The sequence below is a fragment of the Micromonas pusilla genome (assembly GCF_000151265.4).
Source record: "Micromonas pusilla CCMP1545 genomic scaffold MICPUCscaffold_10, whole genome shotgun sequence".
Classification (NCBI taxonomy): domain Eukaryota; kingdom Viridiplantae; phylum Chlorophyta; class Mamiellophyceae; order Mamiellales; family Mamiellaceae; genus Micromonas; species Micromonas pusilla.
This window is the reverse complement of record NW_003315891.1, coordinates 819,736-838,731: the sequence shown is the minus strand read 5'-3', so window position 1 is coordinate 838,731 and position 18,996 is coordinate 819,736. Positions and strand designations below refer to the sequence as shown.

Sequence of the window (18,996 nt, the reverse complement as noted above, 5' to 3'; positions counted from 1 at the left end):
CGACGCGTGCGTCGTGGAGGCTCAGTGCACGGTCGCGAGCGCGTGCATCGCGCTCGCGGACGATTTCCCGGAGGGGTCGACGACGCGTCTGAACCTTGGGAAGCACTTGCTGGTGACGTGCCCGAGCTTACGCGCGGTGGCGACCGCGGAGCAGACGGAGTCCGGGATGGACGTCCTGCGCGTGTGCTTCCAGCTTCTCATGGCGGGGGAGGCGTGGGCGACGCACGGCGCGTGGTACGCCGCGCACGCCGGGGTTAAGGACGCGTTCGGTCAGGGGACGAGGAAACGCATGGACGCGGCGTCGAAAGTCGCGCCCGAGAGCTTGGCGCTCATGAAAGAAGCGCGCGAGGAAGTTCGCGCGTCCCTCGGAGCGCTGTTAGACGGCGAGACGATCTTCGTGATGCCGACGACCCCGGGCCCCGCGCCGAAGCTCGACGCGCCGCCGGAGGAGAACGAGGCGTGGCGGCGGAAGACGCTGACGCTGACGTGCGTGTGCTCGATGACCGGGTTCCCGCAAGTCACGATTCCGATGACGTGCGATAACAAAGGGCCGTACGCGCTCTCGTTCATCGCGGGCGCGGGGCAGGACGCGATGCTGCTCGACGCCGCGCGCGCGTGGAGCACGTCGATCATGAACGCGTTTCCGATGATCGTCAAGGCGGAGATGGACCGCCCGGAGCGGCGAGGAGCCGCGACGGCGGCGCCGAAGAACGCGGCGGCGGCGGCGGCGCCCGCGGCGGCGGCGCCCGCGGCGGCGCCAGCCGGGGAGGAAGCGAAAGCGCGCGGGAACAAACAGTTCAAGGAGGGAAAGTTCGAGAACGCGATCGCGTCGTACACGGAAGCGCTCCAGCGAGGAGGAAACGACGCGGACGCGAAGTGGCAGTCCATCGTCCTGAGTAACCGAGCGATGACGCGTCTGAAAATCGGCGGGTACGAAGACGCGGAGGACGACTGCACGAAAGCGCTGAAGCTCGACCCGAAGAACGTCAAGGCGTACCTCCGACGCGGCGCCGCGCGGTCGGTATCGGGGAACTACTTAGAGTCCCTCGAAGACTACGAGTGCGCGCTTCGGTTAGAGCCGAAGAACAGAGACGCGAAGGTGGAGATCACGCGCATGAAGGACATCCTCGGCGGCGCGAATCAAACCCCCGACTTTGACATGTGACGACGCGCGCGCGGTATGATAGCTATTCGTTCTTCTTGATGATCATTCTTTCCTAATCGAAAACACGTTCGGCGAGAGCTCCGCGAGCCACTCCGGCTGTATCGACGACACGTCCCGCGCGTACAGCCGATTCGTTTTCACGAGCTCGTTGAACAGGATCATCTCCGGCGCGGAGTGAAACAAAATCGACGACGGGTGAATCACGAGCCGCTGCCCCGTGGACATCGTCTTGTAGCTTCCGTCCGCCTGTTTCCTCGCCGTGTTCAGGAAGTAGCCGGACACGAGCGATCGCAGCAGCGGCGCGGTCGCGGACCCGGCCGACTTCATCTCCACGCCCTCCCCCTCCGCCGCGCGCGACAGTTGCTTGAAGATGTCGAGCGCCTTGAGCATCGACCGGAGGTGCACGCCGTTGGACGACGCCCACTCCTTCCTTCGCTTCGGCGAGCACCCTTGAAACGCTCGAAACACCTCCAAGAACGTGACGTGGTCGCCTTCCTTCCTCGCGTGCTGCTCCCGCGCGGTGTTCTTCTCCCGGACGCCCCCCGCGCCTCTCTCGTGCTGCTTGAACACGCTGTCCGTCGTGAGCATCGAGAGCACGGCGACGGTGTCCTCGCCGCAGCCTTCGTTCGCGGCGGCGATGATCGCTTTCGCGGCCATCGGTTCGAGCGGGAACCGCGACATCTTCTTCCCGACCGAGGTGAGCTTTCCGTCCTTCCCGAGCGCGCCGAGGGCGAACAAGAGCTCTAACGAGCGCACGAGCGCCTCTTTCGGCGGCGCGTCGATGAACGGAAACGACAAGACGTCGTCGACCCCCATCGCCTTCAGCTGCAAAACGACGCCGCCGAGGTTCGTCCTCAGAAGCTCCGGCTTGACGTGCGGCTCCAGAGAGTTCAACACGGACTCGCAGTACAGCCGAAAACACTTCCCCGGGCCCTCGCGCCCGGCGCGACCGGCGCGTTGCATCGCTTGCGACACCGCGACGGGCGAGACGACGAGCTCGTCCACGCCGCTCCTCGGGTGGTATATCCGCTGCTTCGTCAGCCCGCAGTCGACGACGTACTTGATCCCGTTGATCGTCAGCGACGTCTCCGCGATGTTCGTCGCGAGGACGATCTTCCTCGACCCCGGCGGCGTCGGTTCGAACACCCGCATCTGCTCCTCCGGCGGCAGCGCGGCGAACAACAAGACGACGTGTAATCTCCTGACGCCGCTCGCCGCGTTCGCGAGCTTCGAGCGCGCTCTGAGGAGCCTCCCCAAGGATTCGATCTCCTCCTGCCCGGTCAAGAACACGAGGACGTCCCCTTCCTCTTCGTCCTCGTTGATCTGACACACCGCGCACATTGCGGCATCGAGGTAATCGTCCTCCGGCTCCTCGACGTAAAACGTCTCCACGGGGAACGTCCGTCCTCTGCCGTACACGACGGGCGCGTCGTGGAAGAAGCTCGAGAACGACGACGCCTCCAACGTCGCGGACATGACGACGATCTTCAGCGGCGCGTCGGTGCCGCGGCGACGCTCTTGCACGCCTCGTATCGTGCCCAACAGGAAGTCCGTCTGCAGCGTGCGCTCGTGCGCCTCGTCGATCATCACGACGCCGTACTTGTTCAACTCCGCGTCCACCATGCACTCGCGCAGGAGCATCCCGTCCGTGAGGAACTTGATCCGCGTCGCCGCGCTCGAGACGTCCTCGAAGCGGATCGCGTACCCGACGAGGTCGCCGAGCTCCGTGCCGGTCTCCTCCGCGACGCGACGCGCGACGGATATCGCCGCGACGCGACGCGGTTGCGTGCACGCGACGACGCGCCCGCTCGCGAGGTTCGCCTCGTGCGCGAACTGCGGTATCTGCGTCGTCTTCCCGCTTCCGGTCTCGCCGACGACGATCAGCGTCTCGTTCTCCTCGAGCTCGCGAAGCAGGCGCTCTCGCGTGGCGTACATCGGCAGCCGCTTCCGTCCCTCGAGGAGCTCGCGCCTCCGTCGCGCTCGCGTCTCGTCGTCCATCGGGGGCTGGAACGTCCGGTTGAACCCGCCGCCGCCGCCGTCTTCGCGTCGGACGCGCTTGCGTCCGCTGTGCGACGCTTCCATCTCCTTCTACGTGTCTATGCTATCTCTACTGTCATCGTCTTCGCGCGGTGCGGTCTGGCGCGGGGGCTCGCGCCTCTCTCGGATTCACTCCCACTCATCATCAGGATCGGGCGAAACTTTCGCGAGCGTCCAAACCCTCCGCTCTCGCCGCGGTCGTCACTCGACGACGCGCCTGCCACGCCGCGGGTGGTCCGAGTCGAGCTCGAGCGAACGATGCAGCGGCACGTCGCGCGCGCGGTCGCGCGGTGGGGTCTCGCCCTGAACGCCGCGCCGACGCTCGCGGGCGACCTCGCGCTTCGACAACCGGCGACGACGACGGCCGTCGTCGGGGGATTCGCGTCGACGTTCGTTCGACGCGCGGGGACGTTCGGGAAGGACACGTCGAGTGCGCGCATCCCCGCCGTTCCTCGCTCGCCGCGCGCCGCGCTCTCTTCCCGTTTCTCCCGTTCCGACGATCCCTCCGACGATCCCGCTGACGATCCGATCCGTCCCGCCCCCGCGCGCCGATCGCTCATCCGTCATCGTCCATCCATCGTCCGCAGAGGACAAGGGCGACGTGATCGACGTCCGGCTCCGCGACGCTTCCGGGAGGATAGCCGCGAAGAAACTGCGTAAAGAAGGACGCGTCCCCGCGATCTTATTCCGGAGCGGGTCTCGAGCGGGCGAGCACATATCCCTAGCGCTGAAGGACATCGAGAGGCTCGTGACGAAGCACGGGCACGTCGGCGTCGGGACGAGGGTGCTGAAGATGCGGTTCGAGGGGACCGACCGCGCGGAGGACGTCATCGCGAAACAGGTCCACCTCACGATGGGGACGGGCGTCGTCGAGAACGCGACGTTCATGCCCGTGGAGCCGACGACGGAGGTGAACGTGGACGTTCCGGTGACGTTCATCGGCGAGGACGTGTGCCCGGGGGTGAAGCAAGGCGGGTTCCCGTGGGTCATGCGTCGGTCCGTCCCGGTGAAGTGCCAGGTGAAGGACATCCCTCGGGTGTTTAACATCGACGTCTCGAACTTTTCCGTGGGGAAGGTGGTCTTCTTGAAGGATCTGCACGTTCCCGAGAGCGTGAAGCTGAGGTTGGATAACATGATGACGCCGGTGTTCTCGATGTCGAGGCCGGGGCGCGGCGGGTGAGAGAGAGGCCGGGACGCGGCGGGCGAGAGAATCCTAGTTCTAGTGGTGACGTCCTCCGCCCCCCTACCGTCCCGCCCCCCTTTTCTTGTTCTCCTCGTCGATGATCGCCTGCCTCTTGTCGTGGAACTTCTGCATCGCCTGATCGAGGTAGTCCCGCCCCGTGAGCAGGAGCTTGTTGATCATCTCCGGGTCCGTCTCGTGCCTGCCAGCCTCGAACTCTTTCCTCGCGCTCTCGCGTATGAGGGTCTTCCAGTCCTCGCCCTTCTCGTTCTTCCACACGAACAAGAAGGACGCGCGCCACACCGCGCGGTACAGCGACAGCGCCTCGCGTTTGGTCGTGAGGAGCTGGTGTGGCGTGATCGACGCGCCTTTCCTCGCGCCGTCCCTGGACGCTTTGTCGAGGTGGACGTCGATGAAGTCCTCCGCCTCGCCGCCGCCGTCCGTGCGCAGATCCGCGACCGTGGACGACGCGTGGAACGGGCGAACCAGCGTCCCTCGCGCGCCGCAGAGCGCGCGCGCGGCGAGGCGCGAGCCGCTCGCGGCGAGCATCCTCCGAAGCGCCTAGGGCAATGAGTGAACGAGCTGGCTGGAAACGAGACGAGACGACTTGAGAGAACAAACAGAATTCTCTCGAGTGCTCGCTCGCGCCTCAGTTGCACTTGGCGCGCTCGGCACGTGGGGCACTTGGCCTCGGCCTCGGCCTCGGCCGGGATGTCCTCGACCCTGCGTAGCTTTCACACCTCCGCGCCCGCGCGTCCGCGCCCGCGCTCGCGGCGCCGAACCCCGCGGTGCGCGCGGACGAGGATGTCGTTACCTGTAAAAGATACGACCAACGCGCCGCGCGAAGTCGACGCGTTCGAGGACCGACGCGCGCTCTATGACACCGCGTACGAAAACCTGGGAAGGGACGTCGGCCTCGAGATCGCGGAGCGCAGTCACGACGGCTGCGCGAGGGTCCCCGGCGACGGATGGTTCTACGGCGAGCTCTCGTGGGAAGGGATGTGGGACGTCGTCGCGCTCGCGGAGCCGAAACCAGGCGACATTTTCTTAGACTTAGGCTCCGGCCTGGGGAAGATGGTCGTCGCGCAGTCGCTCACGAGAGATTTCGCGGAGTGCTGGGGCGTGGAGATCCTCCCCGAGCTCCACGACGCCGCGATGGACGCGCCCGGGAAGCTGCGCGCGGCGATGGGCGACGACGCGTTCGACGCTCTGCCGGAGGTGGACCTCCGACGCGGAGACATGCTCGCCGCGGACGTCTCGGACGCGGACGTGATATACTGCTACGCCACGGTCTTCGCCGCGCAGGTCGTGTCGAGGCTTCAGGCGAAGCTCGCCGCGGAGATGAAGCCCGGCGCGCGGCTCGTGATGATAAGCAAGCAGATGGAGAGTCCGGAGTTCGACGCGTTCGGCGTCGGATATTTCAGCGTCCCGCAGGCGCACAGCAGGTGGAACATGGACGCGTGGTTGTACGTGAAGCGATGACGAGCAGACGTGCGTGGTTGTTTCCGATTAGTCTAGTGTAAACAACGTCAGACGTGCACGTTCGCGCTCCGTTCTGCTTCGCTATTGCTACTGATACTACGCTCGGACGCGGGTCGAACCGGACGGTTTCGGCGACGTCGTGACTAGTAGTAGTCGCGACGATGGCCCTTCTTGTCCTTCTTTTGCTTCTTCTTGCTCTTCTTGTCTTTGCGATCCCTCGAGTACGCGTAGTCGTCTTTGCGTCGCTTCGGCTCCCTCTCTCGATCTCTGCTGCCCTCGCGCTCTCTGCTATCCTCTCGTCCGCGTTTATTGCGTATCGTGACGACGACCTGCTTCTCCGAATTTTTCCTCCTCTCCCTCTCGAGACTCTTCTCGAGCCGCTTTTTCTCAACCGCCGCGGCGACCTCTCTTTCCAGCTGAGCTTCTCTGTCTTTGCGCGCGCGTTCTGCTTCTGCGACCGCGACCACATGTTCCAGGTGAGCTTCTTTGTCTTTGCGCGCGCGTTCTGCGGCCTCTCTGCGGTTGCGATCGTCCACCTGCTCCCAATTCCGCTTCAGTACTGACAAGTCCGTGACGTGCTTCGCCCGCGGCGGACTCGCCGGTTTCGTCTCCGTCTTAACAGCCTCCTCCGTCTTGATAACATCCTCCGTCTTCACAACCTCCTTCGTCTTGATAACATCCTCCGTCTTTACCTCCTCCTTCGTCTTTACCTCCTCCTTCGTCTTTACCTCCTCCGTCTTCTTCACCTCCGCCGCCGCCGGCGTCTCGCTCGGTTCAATAGGCTTCTGAAGCGTCGTCGCCCTCGCGATCGTCTCCGCCGCCGGCGCGCTCGCGCGAATAGGAAGCGGTGGAGGGAGCTTGTTCCTCCCTCCCGACATGATCGACGGCGGCCGCTTGAACGCGTCCGGGTTCTTGCTTCTCACCGCGTCCAAGTACTTCCTCGCGTTGCGATGATCGGGGTCGATCTTCAGCGCGGTCTCGAAGTCTTCCGCGGCGTCCCTGACGCGGTTGAGGGCGTTCAGCGCCGCGCCTCTCGCGACGTACGCCTCTGCGTGTCGCTTGTCGAGCTCGAGCGCTTGCTCGTACATCTTCAGCGCGGTCGTGGCGTCCCCGGACTTGTAGTGCGCGACGCCTCGTCGCACGCTCTCGGTCGCCCACGCGCTTTTGACTTGGACCTTCACGAGGTCCATGAACTCGCTCACGCGCGCGGTCTCCTCCTTCCCTCGGTGCCCGCCGTCGACGACGGACCACCCGTCCGCGATGCCGTACGCTCGCATCATCGCGTGCACGCAGTGCGGGCTCCCGAAGTCGTTGTCTCTCTCGAGGCAATCCTCGTACGACCTCCGCGCTGCCCCGCCGGTCGCGAGATGGTCCACGGTCGGGACGTTCGCGAACCCCCACGTCCGCGACGAAGGCGGCGATCGCGACGTGCACTCGGGTTCGAGCGATCCCGAGTGCGCGAGGAGGCGATCGCGCGTCGCCGCGTCGAGCGTCGCGACGCGACGCGACAGCGACCCCATCGAATGACGAGATCTCGACGACGACGCGACGAGACAGGCTGGGAAGTTGACGAAAACTGGGCGTCGAGCCCGCGCGATCGTCAGAGCGGCGGGCGGCGGCCACGATGGCGCCTCCCAAACCCGAGACCGGGTTCACGATGAAGCGTAAGAAGACGCCGTTTCAGAAGCACCAGGAGGAGGAGGAGCTGAAGCGGAAGCGCGACGCGGAGGAGGCGGCGCGTTTGTTCGACGAGTTCGCGGAATCGTTCGAAGCGGACGAGAAGAAGCCGCGAATGAACTTCGTGAGCGCGGGGGTGCAGGGCGCGGGGTCGAGGCCGGGGGAGGATCCGGCGGACGATCGCGTGGGAAAGGCGTACGTCCCTTCGTACGTCCCGCCCGGGATGCACGCGAGCTTCGGAGGCGTCAAGGAGGAGGAGAAACCGATCGCGACGGAGGAAGCGATCGCGTTGCCACCGCCCGCGCGCGCGAGCGGGTTGAAACCGAGGGCGATCGACTCGCTGATGGAGGAGATGATGGCGAAGCAAGAGGCGAGAGACAAGGCGAAGCGCGAGGGCCGGGTCGAAGACGCGATCGAGCGCGCGCCGTACTCGCAGTCTGCCCACGACGAGCAGTCGACGAACATCCACGTTCGCAATCTCCCTCTGGACTTCAACGAGAACGTCCTCCTCCGGCGGTTCGAACGCTTCGGCCCGATCGGGAGCGTGAAGATTTACTGGCCGAGACCGGAGGACTTACGGTACGTGAAAGCCCTGAGCGGCTTCGTCGCGTTCATGACGCACGCGGACGCGGCGAGGGCGATCGAAGAGACGGACGGCGTCGTCGTCGGCGGGAACGATCTCCGCGTCGGCTGGGGGAAAGCCGTGAAGCTGCCGCTCGTGCCGATCTGGCCGCCTCCGGGGATGAACGACGCGCACGAGCGCGAGGAAGACGCGCGCGCGGAGCCGGCGATCCCGCCCCCGCCCCCGCCCGCGCCGGCGCCGTACCCTCGAGCGCCGACGCCCCCGCCCGGCGCGCCGCAGGTTATCGTGACGTATCCGTCGGACGCCAAGACGACGCACGCGATCGACACGCTCGCGCGGTACGTCGCGGACAAAGAGAAGGGAATCGCGTTCGAGCAGGCGGTGGTGGTGCGAGAGCGGCACAACCCCGCGTTCTACTTCTTGTTCAACCCCGAGTGCGCGGAGCACGCGTATTACAGGTGGAGGGTGCACTCGTTGAGTCACGGGTTCTCGCTGAGCGATTGGAACACGACGCCGTTTTATATGCACCCCGGGCAGCCGCGGTGGGTGCCTCCGGACCCTGCGAAACGGCCGACGCCGTTGAAACCTGACCCGCCCGCGGCGCCGACGGTGAACAACACTCAACAACAACGACAACCGAATCAACCGAGCACGAGCGGCCGCGATTCCGCGCCCGCCGCCGCGAACGACGTCCAGGTCGCGAAAGCGCCGGCGAAGGAAGAGAAAGAGACGACGAAACCGGGGAAGTTGACCGATGGAGAGACGGAGACGTTCACGGTGCTTCTGCAGGCGTTGACGTTAGAGCGCGGGGACATCGAGGAAGGGATGGCGTTCGCGCTCGACCACGCGGAAGCCGCGTGTGACGTCGTGGACATCCTCGCGGAGGCGCTGACGTTGAGCGAGACCCCGGTCGCGATGAAAGTCGCGCGACTGTTCCTCGTGTCCGATATTCTTCACAACTGCGGAGCGCCGATAAAAAACGCGTCCGCGTACCGAGTCGCGTTCCAAGAGAAGCTGCCGCACATATTCGAGAGCTTGGAGGAGACGCACCGAGACGTGAGCAGTCGAATCACGCGAGAGGCGTTCAAAAAGCGCGTGCTCGCGGTGTTGTCCGCGTGGTCGGACTGGTTTTTGTTCGCGGATGAGTTTTTGCGAGGGTTAGAGTCCGTGTTCGTTCGCGGCGGGCTCTCCTCGGAGCCGACGCTGTCGTACGCGGAGACGAGGAAGCTGCGAGCGGAGATCGACGCGATGGATCCCACCGAGCGCGAGCGAGCGTGTCGCGCGCGCGGGCTCGTCTCGGACGGCGGACCCGAGAAGTGCGCGGAGCGTCTGGTCGTCCTGGAGACGTACCTTCGAAGCGAAGCGAGCAAGTAGACGCAGACGCGCGATTCGAGTAGCTATTAGAAACGAATCAAAACGAATAGAGGCGTCCATGACATCGTATTAGTTCTACATTATCCCGCTCTCCCGCGATCGCGTCGATCACTTCGCGTGGTTTGCGCCGGCGCCGTACCTCGCCCCCGGGACCGCGCCTTCCTCCGCGAACGCCTTGACGTCCTCGGGGGGGAGCCCCGTCCCGGTGACTTCATTCCCGACGGAGACCCAGAAATCTCTCAAGTTGTTCTTCCGCGCGAAGATCTCGAGATACCGCCCGTTCGGCACCAGCTCCTCGATGAGCTCGTAAATCTCCGTCGGCTTCTGGCTCTGCCCTCGTCTCGGGGCGAAGATGATGTCGCTGCCGACCGCCTTGTCGCTCATCCCCGGCGGGTCCTTCCCTCGTCTGCCGACGAGGCACACCTCCTTGGCGTGCTGCAAGTAGAAACCGTGAGACTTCGCCATTCTTCGCGAGTTCGTCACCTTGACCCACACGACTTCGTCCACGAAATCGTAGCCCCACTTTTTGAACTGCTCGAGCATCCACTGGTACTTCGCGTTGATGACCCAGACGAACAGAAATCCGTCTTTTTGAAGCTTCGGGATCGGCAGGTCCGCGATGGATAAATCCGTCAGCTGGGAGTATCCTAAAGAAACACCTCGCGTCGGGTTCGCGGTCGCGAGCTGCCACGGCGGATCCATCATGATCACGTCGAAGTCCGTGTGGTCGTACAGCTTGCTCCAGTCGTACGTCACGACGTTCGCATGCACGGGGATGCACTGCGGCGGGACCATCCACTCTTTCGGGTCGATGTCGTCCACGTTGCCCTCGATGAGGCCGTCGTCCGCGCCTTCCTGCGCGTCCGGTTTGCCCTCGCCGTCCAATCCCACGGCGCCGGGGTCGATATCGTCCGCGGCGGCGCCGTCCCCACCCTCCTCGTCCGCCGCGACGGTCTCCTCGAACGCGAACGTCGAAGGCTCAACCTTTTCCCCGCGCTTCGCGAGATCGGCCTCGAGGTCGCCAATCGCGGTGCGGTACGCGCCGACCTCAGCCTTGACGGCGTCGTCGCTGAGGTCTTTCCATCGCGCCTCGCACACGTCCTCGGCGTCGACGAGCCTCGCGTCTTTCGTGGACGCGGGCACGTTCTCCGTCGCCGCGGCTTTCTTCGCCTTGGCACCCATCGTCGTTTTCACGGCGTTCGCGAGCAACACACCGAACGGCAGCGCTCTGCAGCACAAGCAGCTCTTGCCGTGCGTCGTCGGAGAGGGCTTCAGAGTCGAATGCCTGCAGCAGGGAGCGTTCGCCCGCTACTGATTCGCACGTGCGTCGCGCGAAGGCGTGCGCGTCGGAGTGACGATCTCGTGGTCATCTTTTCGAACTCGTTTTCATTTTTTTTGAAACTGTTTCGGCGTGAACCTGCCAAGCGCCCAAGCAGCCAGGCGGAAATTCATCGGAAAATCGACTGGAAATCAAACGAGCGCGTGTCCTTCCCGGGTCTTTTGTGGCGGCCGGCGCGAAAGAGCCTCCTCCCCATTCAAGTGAGGCGCGCGATCTCGCGGTGCACGGTGTCGACGCGAACGCGCGCTGTGGAGAACGAGCGATCGATCCGTCACCGTCTGAACGCGCCGGGCGAAATCGCGCGCGAGGGTCAGTCGCGCGTCGGGGGTAGATCGCGAGCGCGGGGGCGGGTGCATTAGGCCATCGCCAATCCAAACGCCGCGATGGGGAGCTCGAGCGACAGCGGCTCCGGGTCTTCGAGCTCGTCGTCGTCCTCGTCCGACAGTGATCGGCGTCGCAAGCCGTCGAAGAAACGCGGGGACGAGAAGCGCGGCGGGGACGGCGACGGAGCGCGGACGAGAGAGGACGACGGCAGGGATGGCGCGGCGAGATCTGCAGGTCGCGACAACGACAGCAACAAACGCCGAAGAGGGCGCGACTCGTCGCCGCCGCCGCCGCCGCGCAGGAGGGACGCTCGCGATGACATCAAAGGCAAGGGGCGAGAGAGCCAGGACGCGCAGGCGAAGGAGAGAGAGCCGCGGAAGCCGCTCGTCGCGGGGAAGGCGGGAGGGGCGTACATACCGCCGTTCAAGCTCGCTCAAATGATGGCGGAGCAGGCGGACAAGACCGGGCCGGAGTATCAGAGGATGACCTGGGACGCGCTCAAGAAGAGCATCAACGGTCTCGTGAACAAAGTGAACGCGAGCAACGTGAAGAACATCCTCCCGGAGCTCTTTGCGGAGAACATGATCCGAGGACGCGGGTTGTTCGCGAGGAGCGTGATGAAGTCGCAGATGGCGTCGCCGCAGTTCTCGCCGATCTTCGCCGCGCTCGTCGCGGTCGTGAACACGAAATTCCCCGAGCTCGGCGAGCTCGTTCTGACGCGCGTCATCTTGCAGTTTCGGAGGGCGTTCAAGCGAAACGACAAGCCCGTGTGCGTCGCCGCGACGCGGTTTCTCGCGCACCTCATCAATCAGCAGGTGACGCACGAGCTTCTCGCTCTCGAGCTCCTCACCGTGCTGCTCGCGTCTCCCACGGACGACTCCGTGGAGGTCGCGATCGAGTTCGTGAAGGAGTGCGGCTATACCCTTAACGAGCTCACGCCGCAAGGTTTGCACAGTATCTTTGAACGATTCCGCGGGATCCTTCACGAGGGCGAGATCGACAAACGTGTGCAGTTCATGATCGAGGGTTTGTTCGCGGTGAGGAAAGCCGGGTTCGAGGGGAAGCAAGGCGTGCCCCCTGAGCTCGACTTAGTCGAAGAGGATGACCAGATCGTGCACGAGCTGTCCTTAGACGACGACCTTAAAGCCGAGGCGACCCTCGACATCTTCAAAGTGGACCCCGAGTACGAAGAGAGCGAGAGGAAGTACGCGGACATCAAGAGGGAGATCTTGGGGGAGTCTTCCTCGGACGAAGAGAGCGGCAGCGACGACGACGACGATGATGAGAGCTCGGACGAAGAGGACGAGGGTCCCGCGCAGCAGCAGGCGCAGCAGGAAATTCAAGATCAGACGGAGACGAACCTCGTGAACTTGAGGAGGACGATTTATTTGACGATCATGTCGTCGCTCGACTTCGAGGAAGCCGGTCATAAGCTCATGAAGATCAACATTCAACCCGGGCAGGAGGTGGAGATTTGCACTATGTTAACCGAGTGTTGCTCGCAAGAGAGAACGTTTCTGAGATACTACGGGCTCCTCGCGCAACGGTTTTGTTTCATCGATCAGCAATACGCTCAGCTCTTCGACGAGGTCTTCATGAAGCAATACTCTACGATTCACAGGCTAGAGACGAGCAAGCTGCGCAACGTGGCTAAGTTCTTCGCGCATCTTCTGTCCACGGACGCGATCTCATGGACGAGCTTGGCGTATCTTCAACTCACGGAGGAGGCGACGACATCGTCTTCTCGTATTTTCATCAAGATTTTGTTCCAGGAGCTCTCCGAGTCTTTCGGACTGCGCAAGCTGAACGAGAGGTTGCAAGATAAAAACATGGCCGAGTATTTCCAGGGGATCATGCCTAAGGATACGCCGAAGAACACCAGGTTCGCGATCAACTTCTTCACCTCCATCGGCCTCGGTGGCTTGACGGACGACTTGCGCGAACACCTGAAAAACATGCCGAAGATGATCATGGCTAAAAAGGAAGACAGCGACAGCGATTCGGATAGCAGCAGTAGTTCTTCTTCTTCTTCTTCTTCGTCCAGCTCGTCTTCAAGCTCGAGTAGCTCCTCCTCGAGCTCGAGCAGCAGCAGCTCGAGCAGCAGCAGCTCGAGCTCTTCAGACAGTCGAGCGAAGAAGAAGTCGCGCAAGAAGTAAACGAAACTTGTTACTCATAGTTGGGATCTTGCTTTTAATCAAATTTTAGATCTAATAAAAATAAAACTCGAACTCCCGTCAAATCGAAACATGAACGGAAATTATTCTAGCTAGCTAGGAAACCAGGAAAAGACGGAATCGATGTTTCTGACTCGTCATTCACGGTTTAATTCGCGGTGATTTTTCAGAAAGGGCCGAAGCTCAGCGCTGCGAGGAAGGAAAGAGACATAAGTTATTCTACAGGTACAGACGCAGCAACTTCCGTTAGTCAGCTGCGGATATCACGAAACATCAAAATCGTCGACGTAGTGGCGGACACGTATGTATTAATGCCAGATATTAACGGAGATGAACGCAAAGAAGCTACGTGCACATGTTCGGCGTGCACATATTCCTCGATTCAAAGTGAGCGTGCGATCGAAGTTCGGAAAAGAAACTTTCGGCGACGATCGAAAATCAAACGCCAGCGGCTGAAAACGAGAGAAAATGAAGTTCGCGTCCGGTGGCACACGCGCGCTAATAAGGTTAATTCTAGAAATCTATCTTCCGGAGAAATAAGCAAATATATCAGGCTTTTGAATAAATTTTATACAGAAGGAAGCATTCAGAGCTTCCTGCACCAAGATCAAGAAACCATTCGTTCAGACCAGCGAATGGTTCTCCACGCGCTTGTGAAAGCGCTCTATGCAAACGCCAAAGTTACCCTGGGGAATCAAGCCGCGTTTTCGCGGTGAACAACGAATAATCACAGAATTCGCGAGAACTTTAGATGTCTTGGACTTGCTTTTGAATGCTGACCGAGCTAACAAATGTTAAGCTCGCCCATTAGATTGTTCTGATTGACGCTTTAAGGCTTAAACGCGATCCGTGAAGGTGAGATCATATCGCTCATGTTATTCACATGAACTAAAAGTTGCATACCTGGGGGAGCTTGTTATCATAGACGCGTTTCGATCAAAGAGTTTCTGAGAGTCTTTCCAAGCGGTATACGACAGTTTGATTTTGTTGTTTCTATTTATCTAAATGAAGAGTATCACAACACGCTGAATCAAAGTGTGCAACGAGAAAGCATAAGCCGTGCTTTAAGAACGTATCATGACTGTTTTTATTTACGTTTTGCGCGTAATTTGCCGCATCTCGACAATATTGTAACGAGCACCTTGTTACGATGTAAAATTGCGTGTTTTGTTTGACAAAGAAATCCACTTATTCAATTCAAACGACTTTCATATGCGCATTCTTTCGTCCTGAGACAGCCACCTCGTTCGTTTCTTGCATTTTGCCGAACAGATATACATTACCATGCCCGCGGGGCGTTAATTCTTTGTTTTGTTCAGAACGAGAGTTCATATTGTATTCTTTTTCGCTTTCTTGCTCACGTTTTGTTTCCTATTTTCTCCTGTCATTTCTCATGTCATCCCGCAATTGCCATGTCTTTGAGTCCGAGAGAGCAGCGTGAACTCGATTCAGCTTTTATTCGCAGTATCTATCCCTAGGCGTTTTTGCTTTCTTTTTTCTTTCTCTGGTTTGGCAAACACGCCAGCTTGCTTCTCTTAGCTTTACGCGCCCCGGTTCTGGAAAGCAACATGTTTTCTCTGTCACAGCACAGCGTGTTTAGCCGGTCGAATCAAGTATTTCGTTCCAGTCTCCTCAATAAAAAGTTTTTGTTTGCACCGCAGCTTTTATCTGCTGCCTCGTTACCGCGTTTCTTTCGCAGCTCGACTGGGAGTCATTTTTATCTCTCTCCTTGAATGACATAGGGTCTTCTTATTTCTCAGTCCTTGGTCTGCCTCTTTGTCGACTTCTCTGAGTTAAAATCTGAGTTAAAAACCCAAAGAAATTTCCATGACTCTGGTTCTGCTCGATTTTGCTCTCCTCCTCTCTCAAACATGTTTTTCCGAGCCCTAAGATTTTCTCTGTCCCATCTGTTTCCCGTTTCCTCGCCAAAGAAAAATCGTTGCTTTGAAAAAAAACTGTGAATGCAATTACCGATCAAATTGATCGACTCGTTTCCGTTCAACCGCCCAGCACCGTTCAACTCACCGGTGATTTTAGCCGGTGTGAAAAAAAATCAAAAGTTTTTTCTGAGTTTTTGGTTCATCCTCGCTTGTCGTTTTCCCAAAATCGGTTTTCGCTCGGTCTCGATGTCACCCTCCGAACTGAGGGGCACTGAGTCACGCGCACCACCGACGAACGCGCTCGTCACCCCCAGGACCTACGAAACTCATGCCGTCGACGATATAATATTCGTCCACGCGCACGCGACCACGGTCAGGCATCGCGGGAGGAAGCCGGTCCAGTCTAGCTGCGCGTGCTGCTGTTGAGATTTTGACAGTGGGCACGGTACGCACTCTCCCGCGCGATGAAGAGATTCGACGACCGCCGGGGTTTGCCTCCTCTCGTCCGGAGAAACCACTCCATCACGAGCGGTTCTTTAGTGTTGCTTTTAGTCGGCGCCATGATCCTCATTATCATGTCTGGCGCTCTCAAACCTCCGGTGGATACGTCTGCGCTTTCGTCTTCGCAACTTGTCGAGGCGAGGAAATCAAATCTGAGAGCGGCGCTCTCGTCGACGGTGGCGGCGTATCTGTTGTACTCCGCGATTCAAGGGCCGGAAACGCACATGATACGACCTCACCCCGCGGCGTGGAAGATAATCCACGGAATGTTCGTTCTGTACTTACTCTTCCTCGTCTTCTTGTTGTGTCAAGACACGTACGACGCGCGCGCGGTGTTGAAGTTCCTCTCCCCGGATCTTCTCGACGCGGACGCAGACGAGCGCGCGTACGGAGAGGACTGCAGGATATACACCCCTGAGGATCCCGTGTCCAATTTCCGCGTGCTTCGGGATACGGTATGCGATGAGTTCGTCATCGCGCACGTTATTGGATGGTACGGCAAAGCGATCGTCCTGAGAAGCGTTCCGTTGCTGTGGTGCTACTCCGTCGCGTTCGAGCTTTTGGAAATCACGTTTCAGCACTGGTTGAAAAACTTCAACGAGTGCTGGTGGGATGCGTGGATCCTGGACGTCGCACTCTGTAACGCGGTCGGAATATACTTCGGGATGATGACAATTAAATTCTGGGAGGGCGCAGACTACGACTGGACGGGTAAGAAGGGAATATCCGGGCAAGTGCAGAGGTCGTTGTCGGTGCTCGCCCCGGCGTCTGTCGACGCGTATTCGTGGAACCCAACGTCAAGTCCGTTGAGGTTTTTGCAGTGCGCGTTCATCGTGGTCGTTTGCTTGATTTTCGAGCTGAACGCGTTTTTACTGAAGTACGTGTTTTCGGTCCCGCCGTCGAACATATTAAACATCGTCAGACTTGGGTTGTGGTTTGGGATAGCAAACGTTGCGACGAGGGAGTATTTCGTTTTCATCACTTCAAGTCGAGGGATGCGAACGACGAAGCTGGGGTCGAACGCGTGGTTAGCGATAGCCGTCGCACTCGTTGAGGTGTTGGTCACCGTGAAACACGGTCGTGACATGTTCACCGCTCCTTGGCCGAGGCGCGTTGTCGTTTTCTGGAGTGTCGTGGGTAGTGCCGTTGCGGGTTGGCTCGTGCACTGGCAGTTGCGTCTAAACCGACACCGTTCGTTCGTTCGCGAGAAGCGCGAGTAGCACACTAGCCTAATCTAATTAAAATATACCTAGAGCTTGGAGAGAAGACTCGCCCGGTCCGATTTCACCTTGCTCTTGTCCAAGATCACCCGTCCCTTGTGCCCGACGACGACGCTGTGCGGCGGCAAGTCGTGTAAAATCGTCGAGCTTGCGCCGATTTTACAGTCGTGCCCGATCGTTATGTTGCCGATGACCGATGCGTGCGCGCCTACGACCACTCGCTTTTGCAGCTTTGGATGCCTGTTCCCTCCGGTTTTACCCGTCCCTCCTAACGTCACGCCGTGGAAAAGCGAGCAGTCGTCCTCGACGACGGAGGTCTCCCCGACGACGATCCCGGTCGCGTGGTCGATCAGCACTCCTCGCCCGAATTTCGCGCCCGGGTGAAGGTCCATGCCGAACACCTCCGATATGTGCGACTGAACCGTCGACGCGAGGACGGACCTTCCTCTCAGCCACAGCCAATGTGATACCCGCTGCGCTTGCAGACCTTGAAATCCTTTGAAGAAGAGAAACGCGTGCGTATAACTCGGGCACGCCGGGTCTCGTATCATGGCGGCTTCCAAGTCCGCCCTCGCCGCACTCGCGATCGACCCGCTGCCTGGAACCGGCGTCGGGCCGTGAGGCTTGTTTTTCTTCGACATGTACTCCACCTCCTCTTCCGCGGTAGACGCCATCCCGTCGATGATAAGGTCATTCCATTGCGACGCTAGGATCGTCGACGTCGCGAGCTTCGACGCGAGAAGAAACGCGAGCGAGCGCTCGAACGTCGGCTGGTTGAGGATAATCGAGTACACGAAACCTCCCAGAAGCGGCTCTTTCTCGACTAACTCCTGGGCTCCCTTCCTCAGCGACTCCCACAGGGGGTCGTCCCCTTTCACCAGCGACATCGTGCGCGACCACCGTCAGCGTCCCTGCTCAGGGCAGCATGAAGTGCGCGCTGGATAAGTGCACCGAAACCTAACGAATTCCAACGCGTTTTCCGAAACACGTGTGTTTTAGTTTCGGCGGAAGTTCGGTGGAAATGTCTGGGAAGTGTTCGTCGCTCTCGTCGTGCGTCGTTTAAAGCACGCGTAACGTCGTTTCACTAAAGTTCTACATCGACTACGTCACGCGCTTCGCCCTCGTCGCGCTCTCGTTTCGCTCGCTCGAGAAGATCCTCCGTCGCGGACAACAGGGCGTCGATGCCCTCGGACGCGTTCGCGCTGACGCACACGACGGGCAAGTCCGTGCGTCTTCGCAACGCTTCCGCCGCCTTGGACGTTCTCGCGACGTCCGTCTTCGTCCCGACCACGATGGCGGGGCGGTTCGAGAGACCAGGGAGGTACGCGTCGAGCTCGGCTCTCAAGACCTTTAACGCCTCCCAAGGACGCATCCCCGGCCTGTCTCCCATCCCAGACGATAGGTCGACGACGAAAAGAAAAGCCGCGCACCTCTCGACGTGCCGGAGGAAGTTGTGCCCCAACCCGCGGTTCTCGTGCGCGCCCTTGATCAGCCCGGGGATGTCCGCCACGGTCACGGACGAGAGACCGCCGTCGAGCTTGACCGCCCCGAGCTGCGGGGACATCGTCGTGAACGCGTAGTCCGCCACGTTCGGCCTCGCGTCGCTTATCGCTCGCAGCAACGTGCTCTTCCCCGCGTTTGGTAACCCGACCAAGCCGAGATCCGCGACGGACTTCAGCTCTAGGACGACGGTCAACTTGCCGCCGTCAGCGCCCTTGTCCGCCGTTCCCGCCAATTCTCCTCTCGGTTTCGCCCTGTTCCCCTTGCCGCCTCTTCCCCCTTTCGAGAGGAGGATGCGTTTCTTGTGCTCGTCCATGTCCGCCAGAACTTTCCATTTTCCCTCGTGTATTCCCCGCGGCCGCGTGCCTCGGTTCGGGTCGACGAGTGCCTTCGTCGTCGTCGTATTTTCGTCGTCGTCGACTTCCCCATCCCACACCGGGTCTTCGCTGCCCCACTTCGAGAAGTCAATCCCGGAGCCGCCGCCGACGCTCACTATTTCATCCCCGTCGTCTCCCTCGATCTCTTGCCAGACGACCGTGCCGAGCGGGACTTTTAGCTCG

At 60.6% G+C, this 18,996-nt stretch overlaps 11 protein-coding genes across 11 annotated transcripts; 5 read left to right on the top strand and 6 right to left on the bottom strand.

Annotated features, from left to right (window-relative positions):
* Positions 1–538: 538 nt before the first annotated feature.
* MICPUCDRAFT_51326 (uncharacterized protein) lies at positions 539–3,163 on the bottom strand (the record flags this gene model as incomplete). Its single annotated transcript, XM_003061488.1, has 1 exon — positions 539–3,163. One exon carries the CDS (start codon positions 3,161–3,163, stop codon positions 1,208–1,210), a length of 1,956 nt encoding a protein of 651 aa, XP_003061534.1. The 3' UTR covers positions 539–1,207.
* A 297-nt stretch (positions 3,164–3,460) lies between these two features.
* MICPUCDRAFT_51325 (uncharacterized protein) lies at positions 3,461–4,382 on the top strand (the record flags this gene model as incomplete). Its single annotated transcript, XM_003061732.1, has 2 exons — positions 3,461–3,632; positions 3,790–4,382. 2 exons carry the CDS (start codon positions 3,461–3,463, stop codon positions 4,380–4,382), a joined length of 765 nt encoding a protein of 254 aa, XP_003061778.1.
* Positions 4,383–4,445: 63 nt separating this feature from the next.
* On the bottom strand, positions 4,446–4,931 carry MICPUCDRAFT_20652 (uncharacterized protein; the record flags this gene model as incomplete). The annotated part of the gene is made up of 1 exon (XM_003061487.1): positions 4,446–4,931. The coding sequence occupies one exon, from the start codon at positions 4,929–4,931 to the stop codon at positions 4,446–4,448; it is 486 nt and encodes a 161-aa protein (XP_003061533.1).
* A 255-nt stretch (positions 4,932–5,186) lies between these two features.
* MICPUCDRAFT_51323 (uncharacterized protein) lies at positions 5,187–5,864 on the top strand (the record flags this gene model as incomplete). Its single annotated transcript, XM_003061731.1, has 1 exon — positions 5,187–5,864. One exon carries the CDS (start codon positions 5,187–5,189, stop codon positions 5,862–5,864), a length of 678 nt encoding a protein of 225 aa, XP_003061777.1.
* Positions 5,865–5,880: 16 nt separating this feature from the next.
* MICPUCDRAFT_51322 (uncharacterized protein) lies at positions 5,881–7,384 on the bottom strand (the record flags this gene model as incomplete). Its single annotated transcript, XM_003061486.1, has 1 exon — positions 5,881–7,384. One exon carries the CDS (start codon positions 7,382–7,384, stop codon positions 6,008–6,010), a length of 1,377 nt encoding a protein of 458 aa, XP_003061532.1. The 3' UTR covers positions 5,881–6,007.
* Positions 7,385–7,488: 104 nt separating this feature from the next.
* On the top strand, positions 7,489–9,498 carry MICPUCDRAFT_41706 (uncharacterized protein; the record flags this gene model as incomplete). The annotated part of the gene is made up of 1 exon (XM_003061730.1): positions 7,489–9,498. The coding sequence occupies one exon, from the start codon at positions 7,489–7,491 to the stop codon at positions 9,496–9,498; it is 2,010 nt and encodes a 669-aa protein (XP_003061776.1).
* A 108-nt stretch (positions 9,499–9,606) lies between these two features.
* Positions 9,607–10,680, bottom strand: MICPUCDRAFT_51320 (uncharacterized protein; the record flags this gene model as incomplete). Its single annotated transcript, XM_003061485.1, has 1 exon — positions 9,607–10,680. The coding sequence occupies one exon, from the start codon at positions 10,678–10,680 to the stop codon at positions 9,607–9,609; it is 1,074 nt and encodes a 357-aa protein (XP_003061531.1).
* A 365-nt stretch (positions 10,681–11,045) lies between these two features.
* Positions 11,046–13,317, top strand: MICPUCDRAFT_51319 (MIF4G and MA3 domain-containing protein; the record flags this gene model as incomplete). Its single annotated transcript, XM_003061729.1, has 1 exon — positions 11,046–13,317. The coding sequence occupies exon 1, from the start codon at positions 11,221–11,223 to the stop codon at positions 13,315–13,317; it is 2,097 nt and encodes a 698-aa protein (XP_003061775.1). The 5' UTR covers positions 11,046–11,220.
* Positions 13,318–15,679: 2,362 nt separating this feature from the next.
* Positions 15,680–16,898, top strand: MICPUCDRAFT_51318 (uncharacterized protein; the record flags this gene model as incomplete). The annotated part of the gene is made up of 2 exons (XM_003061728.1): positions 15,680–16,793; positions 16,858–16,898. The coding sequence occupies 2 exons, from the start codon at positions 15,680–15,682 to the stop codon at positions 16,896–16,898; spliced, it is 1,155 nt and encodes a 384-aa protein (XP_003061774.1).
* A 67-nt stretch (positions 16,899–16,965) lies between these two features.
* Positions 16,966–17,823, bottom strand: MICPUCDRAFT_20362 (uncharacterized protein; the record flags this gene model as incomplete). Its single annotated transcript, XM_003061484.1, has 2 exons — positions 16,966–17,530; positions 17,606–17,823. 2 exons carry the CDS (start codon positions 17,821–17,823, stop codon positions 16,966–16,968), a joined length of 783 nt encoding a protein of 260 aa, XP_003061530.1.
* A 197-nt stretch (positions 17,824–18,020) lies between these two features.
* On the bottom strand, positions 18,021–18,752 carry MICPUCDRAFT_20304 (uncharacterized protein; the record flags this gene model as incomplete). The annotated part of the gene is made up of 1 exon (XM_003061483.1): positions 18,021–18,752. One exon carries the CDS (start codon positions 18,750–18,752, stop codon positions 18,021–18,023), a length of 732 nt encoding a protein of 243 aa, XP_003061529.1.
* Positions 18,753–18,996: the final 244 nt, after the last annotated feature.